The sequence below is a fragment of the Manis javanica genome, chromosome 4 (assembly GCF_040802235.1).
Source record: "Manis javanica isolate MJ-LG chromosome 4, MJ_LKY, whole genome shotgun sequence".
NCBI classification, from domain to species: Eukaryota; Metazoa; Chordata; class Mammalia; order Pholidota; family Manidae; genus Manis; species Manis javanica.
In genome coordinates this window covers 172,526,117-172,547,056 of record NC_133159.1, presented here as the reverse complement: position 1 = coordinate 172,547,056, position 20,940 = coordinate 172,526,117, and the positions used below count along the sequence as shown (strand labels likewise).

The 20,940-nt window shown below is 40.3% G+C and overlaps 1 protein-coding gene across 2 annotated transcripts in view; it reads left to right on the top strand.

The window, feature by feature from the left end:
* Positions 1-17,372, top strand: part of ABCA8 (ATP binding cassette subfamily A member 8) — a 59,177-nt gene extending 41,805 nt beyond the window's left edge. For both annotated transcript variants that reach the window (XM_073235834.1, XM_017675119.3), the window contains 17 exons: positions 271-378; positions 3,794-3,967; positions 4,168-4,281; positions 5,916-6,035; positions 6,116-6,178; positions 6,627-6,718; positions 7,856-7,976; positions 8,626-8,743; positions 9,440-9,531; positions 11,510-11,670; positions 12,136-12,211; positions 12,283-12,377; positions 13,109-13,228; positions 13,427-13,567; positions 14,886-14,965; positions 16,249-16,304; positions 16,450-17,372. In XM_073235834.1, coding sequence (XP_073091935.1) covers positions 271-378; positions 3,794-3,967; positions 4,168-4,281; positions 5,916-6,035; positions 6,116-6,178; positions 6,627-6,718; positions 7,856-7,976; positions 8,626-8,743; positions 9,440-9,531; positions 11,510-11,670; positions 12,136-12,211; positions 12,283-12,377; positions 13,109-13,228; positions 13,427-13,567; positions 14,886-14,965; positions 16,249-16,304; positions 16,450-16,548 — 1,830 coding nt within the window. In that variant the 3' untranslated portion in view covers positions 16,549-17,372. The remainder of the gene's footprint in view (positions 1-270; positions 379-3,793; positions 3,968-4,167; positions 4,282-5,915; positions 6,036-6,115; positions 6,179-6,626; positions 6,719-7,855; positions 7,977-8,625; positions 8,744-9,439; positions 9,532-11,509; positions 11,671-12,135; positions 12,212-12,282; positions 12,378-13,108; positions 13,229-13,426; positions 13,568-14,885; positions 14,966-16,248; positions 16,305-16,449) is intronic.
* The last annotated feature ends 3,568 nt before the right edge of the window (positions 17,373-20,940 follow it).

Genomic DNA, 20,940 nt, shown 5'->3' with positions numbered 1-20,940 from the left:
GAAGAAAATGAAAAACCTCACTCTTCTTACTTTCCTGCCTTGTAAACTATCAATACATTCACCTTCCCTGAATCACTTTACTTATCCATAAATTTGGGTATAAAATCCAGAGTCCAGCTTCAGAACTGGATGGGTAGTGAAAGAGTTTGGGAATCTCAAAAGGCACTTAAAGAGGATTTTATATATAATCAGTTTAATATTTTTCAAAACATATTCCAGAAAATCAATTGGATTTGTTCATTCACTTTACTGTATTCTTGGCATTTGCAGGAGGAACAGAATAATCCATTTGAATTCGTGGGATATACCTTGTTCTGGCTGATTTTGGTATCATCTTGTGCTCCTTACATTGCCATGAGCAGCATCGATGATTATAAGGTAATAATGAGTAACGGACACTTTCATTGCTTTGTGTGATTAGTAGCTGAAGTAATATAATTACAGACTATTTCATGAGGCTATTTACACATGTTTAATTGAGTAGCCAATTCAGTAATAAATCCTGAATTTATAATTAAAAGAAAGTTTTATAAATGGGAATGCAAATACATAGCTAAATAAATAGATTATAGGTAGAGGATGATTCTAATATTTATATGGCTATGCAAAGAACTTAGAATAGACAAAATAAATTTGAAAAAGAAAAATGAAGTTGGAAGATACACTTCAAGTCTTACTACAAAGTCATAGTGACTAAAAATGTATCATATTAATTTAGGATAATCATAGAGATATATGAAACAGAGTAGATATTTCATATGTAAACTTAGACATTTCATCCATTGATATTCAATAAAACTGCCAAGGAATTCAAAAGGGAGAAAATTGGCCTTTTCAGCAAATTGTACTGAAACAGTTTGATACTGGTATGAAAAAAATTTTTTTCTCAACACTCATCTTGCACCATACATGAAATTATGTTGAGATGAATCACAGATCCTGTAGTAGGCAAATATTTCTTAGATGGAGCATCAGAAGAAGCAAATACTATAAAAGAAAATGAGAACTTGAACTTCATTGAAGTTAAAACTTTTTGCTCTTTATAAAATACCGGTAAGAGAATTAAAAACTACAGCCTGGGAGAAAAATATTCACAATACATTTACATCTAACAAGATTTGTATCAAGAATATAAAGAACTCTTACACTTCAATAGTAGAAAATAGCCTAATTTTGAAGATGGGGAAAATATCTGAACAGATACTTCACCAAAGAAGATACACAGAAGGAAAATACTCCCATGAAATGATGGCTAATATCATGAGGCTTCTACACACAAAATAAAATGGACAACGTTAATAACTGATAACATCAAGCATTTGTGAGGATATGGAGAAACTGGAATTCTCACACATTGTGGTAGGAATGTAAACTGCACAATCACTTTGCAGAACAATTTGGTTCTTTCTTATAACATTAAAAATACACTCACTTCATGACTCAGAAATTTCTCTCTCGAATATTTCCCCAAGAGAAAAGAAAACATCTCTCTACATACAAACTTGTACATTAATGTTCTTAGCAACTTTACTCATAATCACCAATAATCTGAAACTACCCAAATGTCCACCAAGCTGTGAATTGGTAACAACAAATTCCGGTATAGCCGTCTGATGGAATACTACGCAGCAATACAAGAAGGAGTGACTGATAAATGCATCAACATAGATGAGGCTCTTACCTTTAAACTGCAGAAATGAAGGCCAACACAAAAGAGTAATTACTGACTGATTTCATTTATATAATAGTCTCAGAAAGGTAAAACAAATCTGTAGTGACAGAAAGTAGTTCTGTGATTTCTTATAACCAGTGATAAAGGCTACTGACTGCAAAAGAGCATGGGAAATATGGGGAGGTGATGAAAATGCTCTATACCTTGATCATGACTGTGATGCAGGAATACATGTATTCTTTCAAACTCATGCAATGGTATACTAAATAGGGATACTTCTTATTTATTTGAAAATTATATTTCAAAAAATTTTAATTAGAAAGAGATGGTTGAAAGAAAAGGAAAAGATATTTTGGAAACATGAGGACTCAGAGATAAAAATGCTTTCTTTTTATCTCAGTGTTTAACTGATCATCTATTTATACATTTTAATTCAGAGATACTCTTTCATTAATAACAAATGAGTGTTTAATGTGTCTACAAACTATTGGAGCATCTAGTTAAAAAGAAGATTCTGATTCAGTAGCTCTGGAATGGGGACACTTTTGAATGTCAATCATGGGGTAATGATTTGTATGACTGATCAATTCAAACCAACCCCCATCAGCTTTACATAAAAATTTCAGTGGATTATCTTTTAATGGCTCCAGTTTTGTAATTTTATTGCACAAAAGCCAGGAAACCTTGCACAAACATCTGTTAATTCAGAACCATCTTCATCTGTTTCACTTCCTCCCTCTTCAAGTAATTCTGTTGCCCAAGGGAAGCAATATTGCCTTTCCAGTATAGAAGTTCCAGGACACTTGGCAAAATGCTGTTTTACGGGCCTGACATAACTGTCAGTCATTCTGGTGTTAACACAGAGTTAAAATGTCTGCCATAGGAAACATGCACACTTCTTCTCTGGCCTGATTGATGCCACAATTTCACCACGTTTCTCCTAACACTTTGGCCACTGTTTCTGTCTCCTTTGAACTTTCCTATTCCTCTGTATTGTCTTTAAATTTTGGAAATCCTCAAATCTTAACCCTGGGGCCCTCCTTTCATGTTAGATGTCATTCTCTTCCGGGCAAGCTTGTCTAACCCTACAGCTTCAGATCCTTTTTACGTATTGATCACTCACAGATTGTATAATTTCTCATTTCACCTCCAGCACTGACTAAACTCCCTATCGGCATTTCTGCTGGAGGCATCATAGATTTTCAAACTTGGTGCCTTCAAAACTGACCTTATGATAGTCTTAAATGTGTCCCTGCTTTCATGTTTTCCATCTCCACAAATGGCAGCACTATGCACTCAGTTATCCTGTCGGTAACCTAATACTACCCTTCATTCCTCACAGAGCTTCACCCGCACATCTAGTCGCTCACCAGATCCCTGTTGGGTGATTTTGATATGACACCTTGGCCAGACTGCATCTCAGAGAGGAGCAACATTTATGTAGCTCATCAGAGACCATCAACGAATTAACGATTCTTAAAAGAAAAAATTGGTTCAAAATTATTAGAGTTGTTGAAGGTACAATTTGTGCCAAAAACATGCCTTAATATGTAGTTTTAAAGTACGTGATTTAGTTTATTGAGAGCATGACAAGAATTCAAAATACATTTATATTTATGAACATATTACATTTATGTGCATATACATAAATGGATGCATAATAAATATTTGAATGTGTGTTATGCCAAAACGACCCTAATGCATCATTTACTTCAATTAAAAGGATAAAGCATTTTATGTCTGTAATATAGATACAGAGAGAAAACAAGAGAGAGATCTTCATATTGAGTCGAAGGAGAAGCACCCTGATGGGACGTTAGCTGTTCGGATAAGCTGTCCATCCCCAGCCCCATAAACCATTGCTGGCCATTTTTCTTTCCTGCACTGTCAATGCCTTGATTATTCTGAGGTCTTCTCTTGCGTGTCTTCTACCTACCAGATGTGTGATGAGCATTCATGTTGTTGGATCCATCCATATCCCTTGGTCCAGGCAATATTTGGTAGCTATGATGCACAACAATGACAAATAAAAATTTTGTTTGAATATTTCTTTACCTAATCCACATTTTCTTAAACCTCCAATTGAAATACCATTTTGTATCTTTGCTGTTTCCTCATCAGAACAAAACTCGGTCCCTGCTACGGATTGCAGGGCTCTTGCCTTCTGCTTATTGGTTTGGGCAGGCCCTGGTGGATGTCCCGATGTACTGCTCGATCTTCCTTTTCATGTACTTAATGGACTACAGTTTAAGTCTCCAAGAGACTATATTTAAGATTGTAAATCAAGTTATACAAGTAAGTAACATTATTCATAGAACAAACATCATTGTATGATTTAATTAGAAAATTTGGGCCAACTGTTTTCCTGGAGATTTAAATTGTCATAAAATAAGTAACTTATTATAAAACCCTTTGCTGTAACAATGTATTGGATCCTAATGTTTTTCTACATTGTGCTTGTCTTTAATTAAACTTAACATAGCTGTTGATTTCAGATCCCGTGTGCTATTGGTTATGCCACATCTCTTATCTTCTTGATGTATGTGATTTCCTTCATTTTCCGCAAGGGGAGAAAAAATAGTGACATTTGGTCTTTTTGCTTCTATATTGTAAGTATGTTTCTTGTGAACATTTAGTTACATTTAATGTACAATTATATTTAATATACAATTCTGAGCAAATACTTTAGAATTTGCCTGAGTAGTATGATCAATTAATATTACAATCTAAAATAGTTTGTTTCTGATATACTATCCTTTTCAAAATATGCACCCTTTTCTCTGCCTATTTCTATGCTTGTCTTTCTTTAAACGTGGCCAAATTGTTTCTAAGAACCATAAAATATTTGCTAGAAGGAAACCATCTGTATCTTCTTTTCACTGAAAAAGAAATAAGTCCCAAGACCTCCATGAAGTTATACAAGATTACAAATACTGTTATTAGCGTAGTTAAGACTAGAAACTACTTCTCCAAACTCTCTGCTAAGAATTAATTCCATAAAGCAACACTTATTGTTCTAAATTAGGAGGAAAAAAATATGTGTAATCTACAAATATCTATTCTAATTTCCTGTCATTTCAGGATGCCAAAAAAGCAAATTATTAATTCAACAAATGTTTGTTCACTTCCAACAACAAGTCACAAACTAAGACTGGTAATGCGGAAAAAATAGACAGTTTCAACCCTAAAAGCACACTTAGAGGATAAACAGATAAGTAAACAGTCACTTGTTAAAACAGAGTGATAGGGAGAAGATGATCTCTTGATCTATTGATCTTTAAAAGTCTACTATACAACTGGGTAATAAAGAGGTCGATGAAAACCAAAGAAGAGAGAGATTAATTCATGAAAATGAAGCACAAATTTCCTTTAGGACATGAACCTGAGGAAGAGTAAGATTTCAGTAGCTAGAGAGGATTCAGTAGCCAGGCATGAACAGAAACCCAGAGGGCAGGAAGCCCAGGCTTATCCCAGGAAGTGGTGATAATCTGGCACAGATGTGAGTAGCCAGTAAGGTGCATCCTGGGCCTGGTAATGGTTGGAACCATGCTGGCCTTAAATAATGTGCTCAAGGATTTATTCTATAGGCTGTGGGAAGCCATGGGCACTTACAATACAGAAAAGAAATATGATCAGAGATATACTTTTAGGAAAAATATTCTGAGAGCCATAAAAACAATGGTTTGTAATACAAAGAAGTTAGAAGTACAGAAACGTGTAGGAAATCATTGCAATAGTTTATGAGAAAAAGTCTGAGAGCTTCAGGCATGCCTACAATTTTCTCTTATCCCTGAATTTTGTATTGTAGTGTTTCTACTAAGCCACTCTGGGTTGTTAAATGCTTCTATTTCTACACTGGTATAATTAACAAAGGTCTCTTTTCATTGTTGTTGCTTTATTCCAATTAGATATCAATTTCAATTTTCCCTATGATTCTAGCTTATCTACCATTTTGCATTTTACCTCCCAAAGTGATTATATGCCAACTCTTTTCCTTTTCTGTAATGAAAATATCCTATATATTCAATCCTAGACTTATCCAATCATGTCTCATTCATGATACACCAGGCCAAAGGAATTTGACTAATTCACTAAAAGAAAACATCAGTGGAAAATATGCTGGGTCCAACTGGATTTTGGAGGTTGGAGTTGAAATTAGGAATATCTCCAAGATGAGCCATCTCAATTTGGAACATATATTGAAATTCAGAGTGGTTAACATATATATTTATATTTTCTTTAGATCACCATCTTCTCTGTGGTTGTATTTTTCTTGGATGACTACGGACATGGTGCGGTGTATGGCATTACCTTTTTAATACCACAGGCCACATTAATTGGCTGCATGTTCTTAGTTTTTCAAGTAAGTAATACATTTTTATGTACAAAATTTACAAAACAAAACAAAAACTTCCCATTTAACCATTGTCTTTCCTTATGCAGCTCTTCTTGTTGAATCTTGATGGAGAATCGAGAAGTGTAGAGCCATTTCTGGTATTCCTAATTGTAAGGACACACCTTTCTTTCACATTATTGTGCCTTTTATGATACCAACCACCTTAGTATTCCTATACACATTTTTATTATGAAACTTTTTATTATGCTGGATATGTAGATATCTGTAGCCCGTGGAGATTAAATATTTGTGAAGTAGAGAACACACTTTTCAAACTGAACAGATATTATGCTTTCTGACTTTTAAGAACACTGTGCACGCTCTTAGAGGAAGTGACATAAAATCATGGTGTCACATAATTCTGTTTGTTTCCAGGGTTTCTGTAAACAAGATTGAAACTGATTATGATAGTTTCACAATTTGACAAATAAATCATTGAAAATTTGTAATGATTTTGCCAGTGTACCTTGTAGAAGACCAATTATTCCTAATTCACTTCTGATGTGAAACAGTCTTCTTTTAGCGTTTCTAACAGTGCATCTCTCTCTTTTTCCCCAGCCTTTCCTTCATTTTTTCATCCTTCTGTTTATTCTTCGATGTCTGGAATGGAAGTTTGGAAAGAAATCAATGAGAAAGGATCCCTTCTTTAGGTTGGAAGAAAACAAATTGGATTCTTCTATTTCAGGGATCAGTATTTTAAAACATTTTTTTTTCATGCATAAAATAACCCATTAACAAAAAAGTGCTAAGTGCTAGGATAGGTTGGGATAGGAACCCTGTACTAATGCAAACGACAGAGATCTAGGTACCAAATCAAAGAAGATTATGAACAGCAGAGGAAACAGACCTAAAACATTGCAACAGTGATGCGCTCTGCCCGACACTGTGTGCAGTGGAACACCAGGGAAAGTCACACGTGCCTAGTTCAGTTTAAATAACAATCAGTCTGAATAGATGGGCAGCGGATCCAGGAAGGAAGAATGCAAAATGGCCAGTAGGCCACAGACAGCAATATCTATATTCCTCCTATGGTAGTAAGAAGCCCAACTGGTGGATCATAGACTGCTTCAGTTATTAACAGGAATTAAAAGCTGACACCTTTTTTTGTACCACGCAAGCATGCAACCATAAGTAGCTTATTCCCTCTTGTAACTGCCATACCACATCAGTTTCATCATTAACTTTGCAGATTTTTGTGTGGAAGACTTCCAAGATGAAAGAAGACTTTAAGAGCATTATGGGGCATTAGGTCTAGGAAGAGAATGGACTGAGATACATAATGGGTATGAAGGGCCAGACTTAAAGTGGAAGAGAAAGAGTGAAAATGATATGTATGCTAAAGAAATAGCCAGGCTTAATAGGAGATTAACTTTGAACTTGTGTTTTCTGAGACTATTCTGACTTCAAATACTCTAAGAGCTCATTATCCCCATGAAAGTATAAAAATACCAACATGCTGGTGTCAAAACTGGGGTTCCCAGAAAAATTCCATCATTAAGCTAGGGTATAAAAATACTTTGTCAGATAATAGGTACAAAGTTACCCGTTGATATTGAAAAATAATGCTTCCATGGATCAGTAGAATAAAAGACACATAAGAAGTGATGGTCACTAGATATGTAGGAGTAAGGAGTTGGGAAGGGAGGTGGGGTGAGTGCCCTGACAGGAGAGTAGGATGGTTTATTAATTTGCCCATCTACTCAAGTCATAAGACTTGAAGAATGCAGTATTTTTGGTACAAGGATGAAAACCCAAAATCAATTAATAATGGATGGTTTCAACTCTAGAATTTCTCCAAGAAGCAGCGATGTGTGTCAAAATCCAGAAGAACCAGAAGGAGAGGATGAAGATGTCCAGATGGAAAGAGTGAGAACAGCAAATGCCTTGAATTCCACAAACCCAAATGAGGTGAACATGCAAAGCCGTTACTTTCTCAGGTCACACAGACGTTCATGGGTTAAAGTGGCTAGGTCTGCAGTTCTAATTCTCAAGTGAATTTGGCTTTAGATCCCTACAAATGAAGATCTCTACTTTATCTCAGTAGGTGGCCCATTTTTACATCTAAATGAGCAAATTAAGTGATGCTAATTTGGTTTGTCCTTCTTAGAATAAAAGTAAAAGGGAAGTGCAACTGAAATTGCGAAAGCCTAGAAAGAACTTGTGATAGAAACTGAACAAAGCCAACCCCACGGCCGCTTCTTGGGGACAGTGCGCTGTCCAAATTTCAAGGCAGTCCAGTCCACCGCACAGCGTGCCATTTTGTCCTGGGAGCAGGGTTCCGTGTTTCTCTAAGTCTCTGCTCTTGTTCAGAGGGATGGCAGGCAGCATAAAATAATGTGTCCCTGAGTATCTGCCTTTGTGGGAGAGGAAATGGCAGTGTCTTCTGTCCAAAAATAAATGCAGGGCTGGGGAACGGGCAAGAACTGTGTCACCCCACAGAAGGTCTTCTTTGATGCATGGCCTGTTCAGTGAGAGCCCAACCCAGCGGGAGGGTAAGAGCTGCTTCAAAGTTAATGGACAGAATTAAGGTCTGACATGATATACTTGTCATTTACAGAAACCAGTCATTATTGCCAGCTGTCTGCGCAAGGAGTATTCAGGGAAGAGGAAAAGCTGCTTTTCCAAGAAGAAGAATAAAATAGCCACAAGAAATCTCTCTTTCTGTGTCAGAAAAGGTTGGGCACAGAAGCTCTTCCACTGTTGGCTTGGGGGCAGAGGGCGGCCCTCATTAAGCTTTAGGGTTCTTGATGAGAATTGTGCTGTGTGTCACCTCTCATTTTCACACACACACCCATCAGCAGGTGGCCCTGATAGCTCCTTCTGCACGTCTCATCTGTACATAAAATTAACTCGCCCTCTGGGTAGGGGCATAGTCACATGGAAATCGTAAGCACTCTATCAAAATGAACCACTGAAAGCATGAAATTTCCATTTAATGATTGACTTCGTAATGTTCGTTGTTTTCCACAAAGAACTAACTGGGGACTAACTGGGGATGTGCCAGTACATTCTGAAGCCTTGACCAGCAGGTGTTAGATGACCTCATTTGTGTCATTATTGCACAGTACTTAGGATCAGTGGAGACAGAGGCTGACACACTGGCTAACAAGACTGGCTTTGCCGTTTCCCATCAATGTGAACTTGGGTAACTAACCTTATCTCTAAGAGCCTCTGTCCCCAAATACCTAAGAAGGGACGGTGGCAGTCTCTCAGGGGAGTTCTGCCAGTTACATGAGATATTCCGTATAAGGTACATAAAACAACGCCCGGCACACAATGAGACTTCAGACTGTTTTACACTTAATTTTACTCTTAAAATCAATAGTATTAAGGATTAATATTAAGTATGACCTTTTTTTTTTTTTTGCCAGGTGAGGTTTTAGGATTATTAGGACACAATGGAGCTGGTAAAAGTACATCCATTAAGGTGATAACTGGAGACACAAAACCAACTGCTGGACAGGTAAGAGAATTATATGGAAAATATGTTATCTAGTGGTGCTCAAAATAAATTGATGTTAAAACTTTGTAAATAGGAACATCTCATTTAATCATTAGATGATTGAAGTGATTAAAGCAGCAGAATAATACATCACAAATTAAGATATTAATACATGTGAAAATTAATAACTGCAAGGGGATAATTATTCGTGCCTTCAAAGGCATTTCTGGGAATGTTCACTATCAGATCAGAAATCAATATCAGAATCCATACAAATCCTACCTGTAGTACCATAAAACACACGGATTTGTGCTTTCAATAAGCATTGTCAGCCCAATATGTAATGCTTTAATCTTGAATAAAAGTGTTTAAAAAAACCTTTATTAAACAATTATACTCATTGTCCTTAAGAAAGTATTTAGTTACTGGAACATAAATCTTTGTACAAATAGCTCTTCCTTGGGAGTGTTTTCAAGGAATGTTGAAATTGAGTGGCAAGGATATGAAGTAGACCTGAATTATACATGCAATTTAACTTTGTGAGGTGGAGGAACTGCTGAGATTTGTCAGAGAGCCGGGCGTGAGGTTAGAGGAAACACACTTTTCCCAAATTCTATGGCAGAAGATAGAAAACCTTAAGCTCTCATTTGGAAAACATGCCCAGGGATAGTGGAAAAGGGAAGATAAGGCAGAGATCTGAGAACTACACCATGCGAAAGGGGGTTGGTGGTCAAACCCAGAAGGAAAGACCACCAGGAATGTGACTGACAAACATCCTAATAAAGAGGGAGGGGAAAGCAGGGATTCACAGTCCCTCTGAAGTGGAGGTGAGAGCAGGTGGTCATGAAGCAGGACACCTAGGGATGTTGGGGGCTCCGGCAACCCTAACTGGACCCCTTATTTTAGTTGGGACCACCCTCCAATTCAGTCACTAACTTGAACCCTAAATCAATACTTCATTTCTAAGCCTGGGCAAAAAAGGAGGTAATTGCTCACTGATACACTGGAATGAAATAATTTAGAAGGTAAGAAAATGAGTTATAAAGCCAACTCTCCCGATGTCACCAGATCAGCTTTAATCCATTCAGCCAGTGTGATCCTTATTAACTGTTGTCTTGCTTAAATACTTTAACGACCCTCGCTGCACCGGCTGGAAGGAAGCCTCCCCTGCTAGTCCTGGCGGCAGCTGCGGGCGCTGGTGCCCCTGTCCCTCCTGCCGTGTCTGTCACCGCTCACTCTGTTCCCAGCCTCCTGCCTTTGCCTTGAGTCAAGAACACACTGCATTTTATTCCTCCCCACGGCTTTTCTCTGGCTCTTTGCTTTGGCCCAGATTCTTCTCCTCTGGGCTCCTCCATGGCAGGCGCCTTCTAGCTCCTCTGCTGACCCAGCCCCGCAGCAGACAGGCTTTCTCGAATCACCCTACCTAAAAGCCCTTCCCTGTTATTCCCCGCCCAGCCTCCCGAGTACTTCCATTTACAGCACCACTTAGGATCTGTCCGCATTCTAGTCACTCATTCCTCTACTTGTTTATTGCTTGATTCCCTTAGTAGAATAAAAACTCCCAGTACCTGGGTTGCTGGCTATTCCATTCCTCCTTGTATCCCAAGCAGGCGGCGCACCATTTGTTACATAGGTGGTTCTCAAAAACATTTGATCAGTGAGTGCAGTTCAATAGTGAGTACTTGAAATCTTATACTTCTTTTTGACAGCAATGAAAAAATGGGCTATGAACTGTTGGCCATGAATGGCAACACATTTGTACACATTTGTGAGAAACTTGGTTTGTGAGCCTACACTAGGTCGTACACACACTTGTTTTCACTTATTTACCCTCTGACAAACTTTCTCCAGGCCCAAATGATTACAGATGATTAAAGCTGGTGAGAGCCCAGAGAGTCTCTAGTTTTTCTAGGTTTGTAAGTTGAGAAATGCACTGATATATGCAAACAATCAAACAAAAACCCAGTGTGTTCGCTCTGATAGTGAATTTCCTCTGCAGGTGCTGCTAATGGGGAGCAGCGGGGCAGACGCCCTCGGGTTCCTGGGCTACTGTCCTCAGGAGAACGCGCTGTGGCCCAGCCTGCCCGTGCAGGTGCACCTGGAGGTATTCGCCGCCGTGAAGGGGCTGAGGAAGGCGGACGCCGCAGCCGCCATCGCACGGTACCTGGGGGGCGCACATCTGGGCTCCACCTGCAGGCTGGGAGTAATGCCCTTCATGGGGAGCTCGGGACAGGAGACTGAACACCGACCCAGACCACACTGGGTAGACTTGGAGCTAAACACTGGTTTCCCAGATTTCAGAATGTTGTTACCTGTTTTCTCATATTAAATAGGGGAGGGTGGAGAGGGAGAACCATTGGGAAACTTTATCAAAAATACTAAAACCTAAGTATAAACTAGTATAGAACAGTTATTTGGATGTCATGAAATGGGCTTATAGTCTTTTAAAAGGAAAAACTGTATTTTCAGGGGGCATCGGAGCAGCCAGTTTTAAGATGGCCTGGCAGTGTATTTTCAGAACTACGTTTCTGAGCCCTGCTCCCCCTGTATGTCCTGCGTGGCTGTTCTCCCACCAGCTTTCGTTGTTGTCAAGAAACCTGTAATGTCCCATCATGTTTCCATCAGCTTGGTGGATGTGCTCAAGCTGCAGGACCAGCTGAAGCTTCCCGTGAAGGCCCTGTCCGAGGGAGTAAAGAGGAAGGTACGGGCGGGGCTTGGTGTTACTCTGCACGCCCCACAGGTCCGTGCCAGACGCTATTCCTCTCATTCCAGCTGTGCTTTGCGCTGAGCATCCTGGGAAACCCATCGGTGGTGCTTCTGGATGAGCCGTCCACAGGCATGGACCCCGAGGGGCAGCAGCAGATGTGGTGAGGGGCACCACCCCATCAGGGCCAGAGCTAATGCCTTGCAGGAAATCTGTGAATTGTTGTACTCCTGTAAAAATTGTCCCTGAACTGTTTGTTCATGTGGGGCGGGGGGGGCGGAAACAAAAAAGAACCTCTCAATGTCATTAGTAAAAAACAATACTTTGCAAAAAACAAAAACAAAATAACTCTCTGATGATACTTTACCATTTCTCACTGAAGGAAGCATAAGTATTTTCAGGCCCAAATTACTCATTCTGAGTATGTAAGTACCTTGGAGGTAGCCATGGTGCATCTCTACCACAATCACAGTGTCCAGTACCCTGCTTGAGAATGGTAATTCTCACTGGATTGTAAGGTGGGGGCAGGTTCTGGGTGTTGTCGTGTGTATCTACTGTGCCTTTATTTTCTTCTACAAGGTCGTGACATTCTGTTGTTGAATCTGTTCCTTTCTGCACAAGCATAGACAATCTTCCTCTCATAAACAATCTCCTGCTCAGCATTTATCTTTCAATACAACCTGGTGATAAATATCGCATCCCCAAAACACCCCTATTCCAGTATCTGCCTCCAGTTTACCAGCTCTCACCTGGCCCACCTGCCCTCTTAAGAGTCTTCCCTGACTTAATGTCTTTCTGCTGATTATTCACATTCATGCCATTTAAAAACTCTTTTCTCTGTCCTTTTCAGATTAATTAGAAGGCCTAATTGCAAACATTCTCTTGAAAAATTAGGCAGGCGATCCGGGCCACCTTTAAAAACACAGAGAGGGGTGCCCTCCTGACCACCCACTACATGGCAGAGGCTGAGGCCGTGTGCGACCGCGTGGCCATCATGGTGTCCGGAAAGCTGAGGTGGGTGCTTGCCCAAGTCCAGATTTGACCCCCAAGAGCACAGCTGGAAGAGTTTGTGGAGACAGGAGATCCCTGTGGGCAGCTGGACTCCTGTCCCTGACCTGTCGGTGACAATGTGCACAGCAAATCAAGCCTCAAAATTGTGTTCTGTGCCCTTTTGCCCTTTCTGTTATGACCGCACCCTCCTCCTACCTCCAGGTGTATCGGTTCCATCCAACACCTGAAGAGCAAGTTTGGCAAGGATTACCTGCTGGAGATGAAGGTGAAGCGCCCGGCCCAAGCGGAGCCGCTCCACAGAGAAGTTCTGAGGCATTTCCCCCAGGCTGCTCGGCAGGAGAGGTAAAGATGGCTGCTGGTCTTGATCTGATACCACATGTAGGTTTTCCTTGTGAGTTTCATTAATTTATAGTCATTCAAGTTGCACATTTAACCCAAAAGGAAAGCCAGAAGAAAGACCATTTGTTGGGTACTGCAAAAAGTAAACTAGAAAAGAGACTCTCTGATGTAAAAACTGGTGTAGCATGTGCTGTGGGCCTACTGTGTGCCCAATGCTGTTCTGGTCCTGTGTTATATAAAGTATACACTGTTATTCCAGTAAAAAATAACATGATTTCAAAAAAGCATTGTGAGGGACCTAAATAAATGGAACCCATCATTACCTTTAAGAACAGGAAATGGATTGGCTAGCTAGCAGGACAGAGATTATGACTCAGAATTAGGATGGAAAGCTGATGATTTTATTTCAAATCTATTAGTACTGTCAATTTTATATCATGTCTGGTAAGGCGCAGTGCTCATGAAAGTAAGACCGTAAAAATAAAAGGTTAACTTCAGGGTCATTTTTAATACCTAGAATTTACTGCAGAAAACGGATGATTTAGATCTTTGGGGAGAAAACAGATAACAAAACTTAATGACAAGGTGGGAAAATATAGTTCTATGGTGGAGTATAAATATAAAAGCAAAGCTATAACTCAATGTGCAGCCCATGACAGAGCAGAAAAATGTCATAAAGGCACAGGGAATGAGCAAAATGGATGAGAATGATTGCCCCATAAATGTATGAAATAATATCTATGGAATGAAATCTAAATCTTCCTGACTTTCAAATGATAAGAAGACAAGCATTAATCTGAGAACTTATTATTTAAAAATTGTTGCTGCTGAACCTTATTTGGTGCCCAATTCCCAGAGATTTTTCTACTGAGATATATTATCCTATATTAGGAAAGCAATTTAAGATGGGGGAAGGTGAAAAGGTCTGAGCTCCCTGCAGAGTAGACCTAGACATCCATCTGAGTTGAGAGACTTTGAGCAAGTACATAGTGCCAGTGCCTAGTTGGAAGATCAAGTTGAAGAAGAAGTGTTCAGCTTAGAAAACAAGGTGAAAAGTGGCTGGCAAATCTCAAAATTTCCCTTGCACTGTACCTGATCACATCCATCCAAGAAGCCCAGGACACTGAACTGTCTGAGTCTTGTTCTCCTGTCCCCAGTTCTTGTGAATAGCATCTTTTTTTTTTCTTTTACCATGGATTCACCCTCGGCACTCCACCTACACCAAACTGACTCTTACTTACAGTAAAGACTGGAGAGATGGTTGCATTCAGCTGACATTGGCCACAAGTAACATCAGCCCCCTCTCCCCTTCTCCCCCCAGGTACTCTTCTCTGATGGTCTACAAGTTGCCAGTACAAGATGTACGACCTTTAGCCCAGGCTTTCTTTGTATTAGAGAAAGGTAAGAGTGGTTAGCTTTGAAATAAGATCCTAGAAAACAGATAACTCCAAATTATGAGACAACCCCTCAGCATGACAGAAATAGAATGTGACGTGATGTGTTCAATGTAAAGTCAAAATTTCCAGTGGAAGTTGGGGAGCAAAAATCAAGGAGGTGGAGGGATTTGGTGAGTGCTGGGAACACAGGGGATGAATGGGAATGACTTTATTTTTGCTTTGTGGGTTTTTTCTGCCTATTTTTGTATGTATATTGGCACAATCTAAATCAAAACTGTTATATATGCATTTAAGGAGAATACTTTCTTTTGGAGCACTGGTACAGACATTGCACATTAAATTTCATGTGGGCTTGCATATTATTTCTTTAGGCTGCATATGAAGAAACCGGCCTCTTGTCTGGTCCTTCGAACAAACATTGTGCCTTTTGCCCTTCAAAGCTGACACACTGCATCGGCCATCACCGGTCTCCCTCGCCTCCGCGGTTCTGAACCGGGCAGCCCCAGTGTCCTCCCTGTCCCCCTCACTGTCTCTGCTCAGTGATCTTTTTGCTTGCTTGTCACCTTACCTAAGGAGGAGCTCTGAGTCTCCAGGTTCTAGAAGACTCTTCTTGCTTATGTTGATAGCATCCATGGCCCCGGTGACGCCTCTTCTTTCCATTGTCTGAACTGAGCACCCCAGCTTTTGGGGACATGGGGTCATTTGCCACACCTCCCAGGTGGGCACTGTGGCCAGTACTGACCACTGACCTGCTGCTGTTGGTGACATTCTCCAGTCTGCTGGGCTCCCATCAGGGCTGTAATTCCCCTTTCTAGTCTATTTTGGTCAAGGAGGAGGGTTTTCAACTCAATGAGGGGCAAACTGCAATGGTGGAAAGAGACCCTAAAACCCTCAGACGTATTTCTCTATTGTCTTCTGATGCTTCCCTTTTCAAAATGTGTCTTGCTTCCACCTCGTCCTGCACTGAATGTGCAGAAGCGCTGGCTCGCATGCAGGTAGGACACATAAGGGTGGGAAGCCTTCTCCGCACCATTTCCTCCCTTGAACTCAGGCCTCAAAAATCGTGCAACATATGAGCATAACACAAGCACCTTTTCCCCCAAATCCAAGTGACTGTTTGGTGTATTTTTAACGGAATGCTGTACTTAAACCATGAACAATTATTGTCTTAACTGTTTTATTTAAGATTTTAAAAAGCTGTTATTTGTACTATATGGTGACTTCTAAGACCACGTGGATAAAAAAAATAAATAAATGAGCCCCTAATGTGCCTTCATCTTCCTGCAGTTAAACAGAGCTTTGACCTGGAGGAGTACAGCCTCTCGCAGTCCACCCTGGAGCAGGTGGGTCGGTTTTAGTGATTTCATATCATCCCTGGATACAAATGTACAATGTGTGCATAGGCTTTGCACACACCTGGAGCTCCAGGAGGCAGTGTGACATCAGTGTGACATTCCCCCTCTCTCCTTATTTTTTCCTCCTTTGCAGGTTTTCCTGGAGCTCTCCAAGGAGCAGGAACTGGATGACTTTGACGAGGAACTGCACCCCTCGGTGAAATGGAAACTCCTCCCCAAGGAAGACCCTTAAGGCCTCTCCTATCCTATGTTTCTATTCAAGCCCGTGGTGGTTTTTTAAGACATTTATTTTTATAGCATCAATATCATATTTTTAGAAACTATATTATAAACACTGACATGGTTCATCGTGTGGCAGACAAAGGAATGCTGAGCAAATGCAGTGACCACATGGACAGGGGCACTTGACCAAGCACCGTCCCCGTGTCCCCGCCCAGTCACAGTCTCCAAATCTCCACAGATCACCCTCATTTTATTTTTCTGTATAATACTGAGCAAATAAATTTACATTTATAAGACTGTTTCAGTTTCTGAGTGTGATAAACACATTTTGATTTTTTTTTTAATCAAGACTTAAAAGCACTTTTTCCTGACCGAGACTGAGAAGTCTTCTGCAAATTGGATACTTTGTAAAGTGGATATTTTAATAAGAATTTCTGTAACCATGTCAAAAAATATGCTTCTTGAAATAGATTTTAATGTATTTTCTTGTGGTTAAAATTATTAAAACATCATTCCTATTATTATCTGATATCAATATATTTGATAACATAGCCACTGATAACATGAATAATAATAAAAAACATAGTCTGCAAAACTAAAAACTTGCTATTAGGAATTTATTGTACTTCTATTTCTGTAAACCAATGGAATCCTGTTTTCATTGGGTTTTTTTTTTTAATCCAGGCTATAGAGATGCCTATACTGTAACTGACCTTTTGTGGCTATTTCCCACTTGGTCTCAGAAAGGTGATAAAAGTAGTAACATGTCAAACGACCAAGTAAGTGGAAAAATATAAAATAAATCTCATATGTATCATTTTGAAATGTTTCCTATTTCATGTATTTCATGTCTTTTTCTTGACCCAGTGGCCGCCTATTTACAGTCATTGAAATCTAATTGAAAATAATTTCCGATATGTGAGCTAGGTGGCTTTTGAATCAATGTGCCACCAAAACGCAAAGAAAGAGACCTCCACACCACGCTGAAGGAAGGAAGAGGTGGGGATGAGCAGAGACATTTCCCAGGGCAGTGATCTAAAAATACTGGTTATAGCTACCGTGCTTAAAATGTTGTTAGATTTTCTGAGTTGTGAACCTGATTCTCTGAGCTTTCCCTGCCAGTATTTTTGGGTATCGTTCCCTTCTGGAATTCCTGATGCCCTCAGATAATTCTTAGCAGCACAGAAAATTCTGCTCTGGAGAAGCCCAGATGCCTGCGAGGTCTGTTTCTTTGTGCTGGGAACAAGAAGATGAAAGAAACTCAGCTCCTGCCTTCAGCGAATGCTGCCATGCGGCACAGCGATTTAGAGGTGGGCCTAATTTCACTCCTGGATCCACCATTTACTCTCTGTGCAGACCTTGTTTCCTGCCTATAAAATAGAATCAGTACCTGCGTCGGCTTTCACCGGAGTCCAGTGACTCCAAGAAGCTCCTCCATGCCCTGGGCAGCTCTCTGTCTGTTCATAGCCCCTCAAAACCCACCCACCTGTTTCACGTAATTCCCCAAGGGCCAACTGCGGTGTCTGTGAATAACACACTGCACAGACCCACGCTATTAGAGTACGTCACATCGACACCCAAAGAAATAACACAAACTAGCTCAGTTGTTTGTTTTTTATTTGAAGCCATTTGACAGGTCGGCGGGAGAGAGATCCCGAGGCAAGCAGAATTTTAGCACCCAAGTGGCTTTTCACTCATCCAATGAGTTGAACCAGCCTTGATATTGTAGACAACCAGGCCTTTCAAGAAATGAAACTGTGTCAAACTTGAGCTTGAGTTTTGCACCTGCCCTTCTGCAAGGAAAAGCCTGCCCAATTCTTCTCATGGCTTCAGGTGAGACCCAAGTTTGGTGCTGGCATCACCTGATATATCTGCAAAGGAAGTCCATTATCCCAAAAATCTGGTACTAACCCAGGGCATGGCGAACTATGAAATGTTCCATGACCACATGGCAGATGTTGACATTTCTGAGGCCAATGAGAGAAGCTGGAACTGAAAGTACACACAAACTTTGCAGATATTACACCCAATATGTCACAGCCAGTTACATTTAAGGACCACAGAAGACAGGAAACATTGCCCTGGAAAAGATCATTCGTTTTATTCTGTGTGGCCACTCTCGCTCCACTTATCCCTGTCGTTCTCCTCATCTCTCCTATGTTCTGTGATATTCTTTTAACCTCCCTTGTTTTGCCTTTTCTCTGATTGTGGAGACCATACAAAACTGCATTCAAGTAGGACATTCGAATACAGTAAATGTACTGGCATGGTAGACACAATACCCTGGTAATGGGCATCTTTATTTTTCAACCAGATATTTTTCAACTGTGCAAGCAAATGTGACTTCTGTCTCCCTGTCCCAGGCACCCTCTTGTCTAGTTATTATGCTTTGATTCCTTTTCTGCTCACATCTTTGTTTCCTTTCCTTGTATCTGGCATATGCCATGGTGAAAACCTTTTCCAAGACTTTGTTAAAGTCAAACAATGTGGGAGGATTTTTCCCACAATTAAAAAAAAAAAGTATAGCCTTCTAAGATCCCAGAGAGAGATCAAGCAATACACTGACCAAGAAATGCTAAAGGGAGCAGGAAAAATATGCAATGTGTTTAAGATGTTGGGAAAGAAATGTCTCAAGAGACATCCTTTGTCTACTTGACACAAGCAGAGCATCCACAGCTGTGAAAGGATGGAGAGGGAGGCTAAAGCCTTAATTAAGTTACCATCACATAATGCAGAGGAAATGGCAGTGTCCTGAAATGGGGAGGGCTAATGTCCTTTCAATAAATTCCAGCATTTCCTTACTTTCTTCTCGTAACTTAGAATTCACGTCTCCATCTTTCTCTTTACATCCAAGCAAAAATCTACTAGACCTGAGCTAGTGATTCTGGATTTGAGGTCTTCACCTGGGAGCGGGAGTGACTGAAGTGTTGGTTTTAGGATTGGTTTAGCACCGAGGTTAGCAGGTTGATGAAGGAAGAGCATAAAAAGTGCTAGGAATTCTTAGGCTCTTGATTATCTGAAATCTGGTTCCCTGGCCTGGTTGCGGCGGTCGTGAAACTAAGGAAAGCAGACTGTAGCATTTCCAGCCTCCACTCCTCCACGAAGGAGGGCGAAATAAATGTTGGAATCCAATCCTTTAAACACAACAAAACTTACAAATATCTCCAGCCCTGGCCTTTCCCTTGAGCTACACCCATATATCCAATCACCTGCTTAGTTTCTCCAGTTGACTGTCTAGTTGGCATCTTAAACAAAATGTATCCAAAACAGAACTGTCAATATTTCCCTGGGCTTCTCCATCTCAATAAATAGCAACACCCCAGTTGCCGACACAGGGCCATCCTTGACTTCTCTCTTCCTTCCTGCCTCTCAGTTGATTCAATGGTACTACTGACTCTACCTCCAAATTGTACCCCGAATACATCAGCTTCTTTCCATGTACTGCTACTACCACAGCACAAGCTCTCACTTTCTCTTACCCAGTTTCTGCCCTTAGCCTCCACGTTATTGCCCCTTCACCCAATCTGGCACCTGTATTTCAATTTCCACTCAGTGAATCATATCATGTGGCCTATCTTTTACAATCCACCATTGCACTATAATGAAATTCAAAGCCCCTATTCAGGCTTACGGATCCTTAAAGGATGTGACCTCTGCCCACCTCTCTGAGACCCCAGCTGCAGGGGTCTTCTTTCCATTCCTTAAACACACCAGGATTGTTCTTGCCACAGGACCTTTGCATCTGTTTGCCCCTCTTCCAAAAGCTTCCTTCCCCTGGACATTCACACACTTGGCTCCTGATTTTCCTTCAAGTGTCATTTCAAATGTCTCCTCTTCAAAAATACCACCCTGACCACCCAATCTAAAGTAGCTCCCTTATAAAAATAAATTTCCCTTACAAAAGTGTATATTCTACTCAGGATTTAGAACTTCTCATGTATCTGTTGTTTCTTAAAAATAACCAGCTCAAAATAATCCTTATGCCAAAGAAACATATTTTGGGATAGTATGTTTTGTTCCCCTTCAGAGGTGAAGGGCGTCTGTCCCATTTGTCTTTGTATTCCCAGTCCCCGATACATAGTAGATGCTCCATAAATGTCAAATAAGTCCTCAAGGTCAAGGAGTATAATTGAAAGAATAAGGAAAAGCTTATTTGAGGTAAATTATTCTTTCTTCAAAATAAGGCATGCAGCTGAAAATAACCTGAACACTGTTTGGCTAAAATGTTACAGACATTCGAGCAATAGTGACTGATTCTTCTAGTTACAATCAGTGAGCTTCCGAGATCCAAAGAGATCTGGAAGATTGAACATCAAACGGAAAATACAAAATCAATGACTATGAAAAAAATCAAACTCGAGATTAGTGGTTTTCTATTTTCCATGAAAAATACATAATGTGT